The 7,255-nt window shown below is 39.7% G+C and overlaps 1 protein-coding gene across 1 annotated transcript; it reads right to left on the reverse strand.

The window, feature by feature from the left end:
* Positions 1–1,559, reverse strand: LOC131881000 (uncharacterized). The gene is made up of 2 exons (XM_059227743.1): positions 1,410–1,559; positions 1–947 (listed from the first exon to the last, which is right to left on the reverse strand). Exons 1-2 carry the CDS (start codon positions 1,413–1,415, stop codon positions 375–377), a joined length of 579 nt encoding a protein of 192 aa, XP_059083726.1. The 5' UTR covers positions 1,416–1,559; the 3' UTR covers positions 1–374.
* Between the last annotated feature and the right edge of the window lie 5,696 nt (positions 1,560–7,255).

Genomic DNA, 7,255 nt, shown 5'->3' on the forward strand with positions numbered 1-7,255 from the left:
TTGTTTACAACAAAATTAAAGCACAGATGTATTTTTGAACACATGCATAAATAGCTCCCTACGAGATCAAATAACGTACCCCACAAATTGTTTTCAGGTTGTTGGAGTGAATGGGATTATTTGATGTCGAACTGGAGCTGGTTGAATGAGACATTGCTTCTTGAGATTTCTTGGCACTCGTTGATATCTCCCAATCTCCACGAGGCAACGAGGTCAGAGACGGTGTTTCTGCTGAACGGAGGCTGGCTAATACGGACAAAGGGGGGGGTCCTTGCCAGGCTGAAGGTTTCGAAAGGAAATACTTTTCATATGATGCTGATAATGCATAAGGAATAAAAGTATGAAGGATGGAGGGGCTGAGGGGAAGGTAATGCTTAGGCTTCAATGGCACCATGGACGGCGGGTCCGGCGGCCAAAACTGGAGCGTTAAGGGCGTATCCATGAGGAGCATAGGCGTTGATTCCGTTGTAGGCGTTGATTCCGTTGTAGGCATTGATTCCATGGTAGGGAGCAAGACCTTGAGCATAAGCCACAGGAGCAACAACGCGTTGGGTCTTGAGGAGAGGTTGATGAACTTGAGTATGGGTGGCGACGGGGCCAACGATGGGTTGCTCAGCATAGATGGCTTGCTCTCCAAAGACGGGCTTGGCAGCATAAGTGGTCTCAACGATGGGAGCCGGTTGGACATAGGCAACAGGGGCAGGGTGGTGAACATTGGTAGTCTCAGCCACGGGGTGGACAGCAGTGCTCAATTGAGGGGTAACCTTGGAAAAGGCGTGGGCCTCAGCGGTGGAGTAGGCAAAGTTGCCACCCAGACGGTGGGACTCGATGGAGGCCGAGTCATGGCTGGGAGCTCGCACCACGGTAGGCACGCCTTGTCCAGCGGGACGGACGGACACAATGCCGGCATTGGCCACAGCCAAGATGGAGGAAAGGACAACAAAAGCCTGCACAAAAAATACAAAGAGGTGTCATTTATGTAAATCGAATTAGCTTTGATGCAAGCAAATCAACTCTTTGTTCTTGATTCAACCTCCTCAAGGTCAAACACGAAGAGGAGGGGGAGACAAAAGTGCACTCCTGCCGTGCAAAGCTGATGGCTTCAAAAAGAACTTACGTAACATGTCAGGCAAACGGTAGAGCGCCACACCCATGGTCATAAATAACTGCACTTGGTTGCATACAGCAGCAGTTATCCCTAGATTTACGGAATTACGCAATCCAACGGTATCTATTACGACGATGAGGCTTTGCTCCCATTAAATTGGGCCTTGCTCCAAATTACCCAGACTGATTTCCAAATGATACCCTAGCCTTGCTCACGTTCAGGTTCCAACAAACAAATGGGTTTCCATGGATTTCCGTTCAACTTGATTGATTTATATGAATTGATCCTCGCGCCTACTTACGTTCATTTTGATTGGGGAGATGACGGCGTGAAGAAACACTCACAAGCAATGTAAGGATTCCCACCCTCTGTCTTCCTTTTATATGCTCGTGTGACGTCACAGGCATTGTCAGTCAGTTCCATGTTGGTCGACCGCAAGGAGAGCTCCCTCGTCCAAGATGGACATACGACAAGCCATACGGCGACCGACAATCCCAACCCAAAAATTCTTCGACAACCGGAGTACCATTCTATCTGTACGCAGGAGCTAGCGGAATCTTGCACACACTTCACTCACATGGTATACTACACGCAGTCGAGAATCAGACCAGCAACAGTGGACAGGAAAATGCCTTCGTAACCACGGCAAGATAATTAGGATGAGAATTGAGAATAAAAAAGAAGACCACAGACAAGCTTAGGGCTAGGAGGATAGATGTGACGTGTCCCTGGGAGGTAAGAACCTCTGGACTCTACCGGATGGTAATTCTATCCTCGATACAAATTTCCAATACTTCTATTTACAGCATGATGCAAGAACGAGCACAACAGACAAACATTTGAAATTGAAATGATAAAGATCTCAAGTTTATTGTAAACTATGGCGAAAAATGTGTTTGCACTTCAAGTGCATAATAACAGAAATGTTTTGAATCAAAACAATGAATTTTTAAATCATAAGTGCATTATGTTTTTGCATTAAAACTCAAATGCACCCTTACTTTCCAGAAACTGGCTCACTCTAAGAACAAACATCTTGAAGTATATGCATGCTTGTCCAGAAAAGCCTATAACGCAATTCAGTATCAATGGCAGATTAAGAACTGGATTTGTCGCTTAAGTATGGTAGAAAACTGATCAGTTAAAGTCATGCCCAATTTGCACACGTCAAAAAAAAAAGATTAATTATGCTTACTAACTTTAACTTTTGATTGCCGTTGTTAATAGTAGGTACGAAATGACTGATTCAATGTGAAGGTCATACTCGCATTCATATCAGAACTGCTCAATTGAATGAATAAAGTCTTAATCACTTCACCGTCTTGTGTTTTCTTTTCTCCAAATGTAACATTAACAGAATATGTTAGTTTTGGATTCAATTGCGTAATGACAATGTCAACATCTCCACTCATAGTACCTCTCTATTATATAACAAATCGTCATCGTCCAAAAGCTTTGTATCTCGTTATGAATTAGCATTGCATGTATTTTGTACAAAGGTCAGCCATTAACCCCTCATGCATGAACATATTTTCGAACACATTGTATTACTGTGCTAGTGAAATGTCATGAAAAAATTATGATAACAATGAGTAAGTCAGAACAAGATCAACCCCCCCCCTTAATCAGCCACGTCATCAGACAAGCCAATTGATGATTGGGTGCTTTATGTTAATGTGATCACTTTTTGGCCATTCTTTTCTTTCTATCACTGCAAGGCAAATGTCTTTTAAGACCGTTGAAATATCTACAGCCTTTAAGGCCTAACGGAAAAGCCATTTTTAAGAGGATCAAAGCGACTTTTCAGTGAGAAGGCGCAAATGAAACACAAACAGACATTACGGTGGCATACGTTTGAGACGGAGACACAGGTTCATGGGCGCGCCCTTGGCGACATCACACCCATGGCTTCGATACGTTCCGTCACGTATTTACAAATCGTAAACGTAGCTCCGTAGAATTTACTCACTGGCAAGTTCACCATTTCTTGTAACGTGGGATACCTCTCAGAATTCTTGGGCGCGGACTTAGACATGGTCGACATCAACTCAAGGACATCTCAAAGCATGGAGATACCCCATCCTTTTCAAAGAGAGTCTGAGATTGCCACAATGGACTCCAAACTCCTCCATGATCATTCATGTGTAATGGGAGACCCCCACGTGGTTTCGTGAGCACTTATTTTGAATTGCGACTTGGTAAAATATTCACTTTTTCAATAGTAGATTCCTTCAAATTCTTCCCAATTGAGGCCAAAATTCAGCTTAATACGTCTTTTCACGCGGTCACAACAGTTACATCGAGCAAGATATACTTAAGACAATTTTTGAGACCCTTGATGACCATCTTAAAATCTCCCAACATGGAATCTCAAAAGTAGAAGGCCAATTTAATGACCAATCACTATGTTATGAATTTAACCTCTTCCACAAACTTTGTCCTGCCAAAATAGAAGAACTTCAAAAAGTTTTTCGAACGCCAAATACTGAATTTCATTTGGTGAAAAATTTACGTATGGTTTAATCCCCATCAAATCTCATTGAATTGCAATTAAAAAGTGCCAGTGAACGAGCCATTATCAATATGGCTTTACACAGTGAACATTCACATGAAACAATTCATTGTAAATTTGACCAAACCTGGGCACCTTCCTTGGTGAAGGAAACCTCAATACAAGAAGTTTTTTCTTCATGCGGGCAACACGCCAAATAAATCTTTGGTATGGTTGCATGCCAAATTCCCATAGTTCTGGTTTAACCAAAGTCTAATGTAAGATATATTTAAGAAAAAGTGAACAAAATTGATGTTGAATGAAGCGGATAAAAGTGACATAAGAAATCCTCTAACTTGATACATGGTTAATTATAATGCTTAGATTATTCTAAATTAAGATATTGCAAATATTAATATTCTATTTCAGATAAACGATATCTCAAACAGCAAATTTATTGTTTCACTAATAATCAACGAACCAAAAGTGATTGGCGTGAATCTAGTTCCTTCTTAAATCTCTGTTAAAATTAGGATTTGATTAGGCCAGAGTACGGCCAATGAAGTTTGGCAAGCAAATGCACAAGACAAAAGAAAGACCCCATTTTGTTGGGGATTCAGAGGGCCATAAGTTGTTCATTAAATGAAATGTGTAAAATTGTGTTTTGTCATTTATTGGCCTACCAAGCTTGAGATTACATATTTTAACCTTTTTTGGATTGCATGATATAGCTCAGAGACAGTATTCAGTACATTTTGCTTGATCTAACCGTTGTGACCGCGTGAAAAGACGTATTAAGCCGAATTTTGGCCTTGATTTGGAAGAATGTGAAGGCATCTACTATTGAAAATGTGAATATTTTTACCCAGTTGCAATTCAAAATAAGTGCTCACAAAACCACGTGGGGGTCTCCCATTGGTAGAGATGGCAAAATATACGTTATCGCTTTCCTGCCCCTTTTCATTTAGTTGTATACAAAGTATATTTCATACTTTTATGCATATTTTGGCTTTGGGCCAAGACAATAACAATTGCCATGTTTCTCAATGAATGTAAAGGGTTTAGATGATTGTGTAAAAAGCAGTGCATCAAGACAATAATCCTCTTCATAGATGGTGTAAGCCCAAATCCTGCCATCGGAAGTTCTTTGTAAGAGAGAGACACCTTGTTTGCAAGAAAAATATTTCATTTTTTTTTAAATAGAATTAAGAAACTTGATAAATATATTAAAAAATGCAGTTGTGTGTCTAGTATTTTGTAACAGAATAGTTCCTATAGAAGTATAGGATATGTGCCTTTTAATGAGGCAGGAAATAAAGTTAAATAAAGGTTTTTACAAAGTTTGTTGTCAACCTCTCCACTTATTTTAAAGAAGTAGCTGATTTTGATCCCAGTCGGTATCTGGTGTTTTACCCAAGGATGTAATTGAATAAATCATATATTTCTAGACACTGGATGTCGGATGACCAACCACTCGGTTGGCCAAACAGTATAATAAACCGGTTTGTGATCAATTCCCAGGAGACCATCCATTGTACTGTTTTGCTAGCCAAATGGTCAAACGTCTGACATCCACCGTCTAGAAATCTATGAATAAGCTAAGTGGTAACTTTTGAAGAAATAATGTGACGTTACTGTCAAGTTGAAATTCAAAAAGTTTAATATTTGATGATACTAACCTGGAGAAGATTGAGTGGTAGAAGAGCAAAGTGAGCAAGAAAAGTTATCCTTACGAGCTTAGATTAACCAAGACACTTCTTAACATGTTTGCCAATTCTTATTTTCCTTGTTTCTTGCTTAAAAATGAATAGGAGTGTAGAATAGAAGAATAGCTTTTAAAAGTGCCAACAAAGTGTTGAGCCTTTTAAAAATATGTTTGATGGCAAAACCATTTTTTCATCCCGCACTTGCTTGATTGAGCTCACATGTTTAGTCTTGCTCAGTTTTATGTGTTTGCAGAACGTTCCGTGCTACTGTAACAAGTAGTGTTATTTGTTTTACTTCGTCCAGTTTTTCAGACGTCCGAGGTTTTGGTCGTGAGGGCCTGTTTACCACATAAAAAGTCGACGAACTGTTTGGGCCCAGTTTTCAGATTTGGAAGAGTGACCTGTGGACATGTGTTCGAATGATCTCAATTCCATTCCATGGAATTTTAGAAGTCCATGGGCATTCTCTGGCCATGTTGTATTATGCTCAAATAAAAGACTAATTAGATCAAACAAAGAACTTCACATTTATCATCAATAATGACGTATGTCTCCGATCAATATGGAAAGTTTGGCTTGTCGGAAGGCACGAAAATTAGTTATTTATGATAAGCCTTCAAGGTTTACTCAGCAATCAGTTATTGTGTGGACAGAAAAACTGAGCCTACAAACAATGTTATCTTCATCCTTGAGTAAACTATTGTAACGCTCCGCAAATTTTGTTTAAAAAATCACACCGAAAGATTTGTATTCGAAGAGCATTCCAGCCAGTACTTAGCTTTATTTTGTTAATGAATGGAATAGGTTTTCCAAGTATTATGAGCCCACCGGATCGGGTTTCAACGAATTTAAATGCGAAACCAACGATTGCATTTGCAAACCTTTCCAACAGATGACTTTGTCAAGATGGATGTGGCAAACTCTTCAAGTATTTCAATGGCTTAATTTAGATAAGGAATAACAGAGTGTGTTATTCATGAAATTGAACTGCTAAACCTAAAAAATAAGACATAGACAGAGTTATTGTCTAATAGCTTGTCTTATTAACTCTAAAGAATGATAAACAGACATGGGCATTGTAAAATGCCTTGTTTTATTAACTCTAAAGAATGATGCATAGACAGAGCTTTTGTATAATTGCTTGCCTTAAAAGTATATATGCGAATTGTACTCTAAAATAGCAACGATTGTCCATGATTTGATTTGTTAAAAGTTCATTGTGGATATATTTTATCGTTAATGATTGTGGTAAAAGGAAACAATAAGTTTTTGTATCTCCTCGGATGGCCTATGACAGCATTGCATTTTCATATCACATTATGTATTTTCAACATCATTGAAGGAAAGTGTACGACAATCTTGAATCTTAGAACACAGCAACATTAGGCCTCAAGTTCCTGACGCCACCACTCAACGTAAATCAGGGTCAACTGACTTCAAAACAAAAACTCAGGATATCGTCTTTGAATGTTCTGTAAGGATTGGCATTTAAAGCGATCATGATTCAGTACCTAGATTATTGACTTAAAGTGGCATAGCGCGAATGTTGAAAAAAAAAACAGGATAGGAATAACTAAAATCCAATCTTGCCAAATTTGGCAAGGGGCAAATATGGTCATGAATAGGGCCGGCCAAAACTTGCATCCTGCATATTGTGCAAATTTTGCAAAACACTTGCACATACGAGATTTTTCTGCAAATTTAAGAGCAAGAGGGAGGAGACGTGGTGTAGTGGTTAGCGCAGTTTCCTAACATGAGAGAGGTCCCCGGTTCGATTCTCCTCCCCGACCTTTCTCAAGGAAACTTTTAGACGCTAACCACGCCCACAGACGGAGAACCAATCTGATACGGACTATGACACTGCCTATCGGAACTTTATACGGATAATGTGATGGCTAGCTTCGCTGGCCGGGCGAGGTTACCCCTCCGACCCTAGCACCCCAAATACAA

Source organism: Tigriopus californicus, chromosome 5, assembly GCF_007210705.1.
Source record: "Tigriopus californicus strain San Diego chromosome 5, Tcal_SD_v2.1, whole genome shotgun sequence".
Taxonomy (NCBI): domain Eukaryota; kingdom Metazoa; phylum Arthropoda; class Copepoda; order Harpacticoida; family Harpacticidae; genus Tigriopus; species Tigriopus californicus.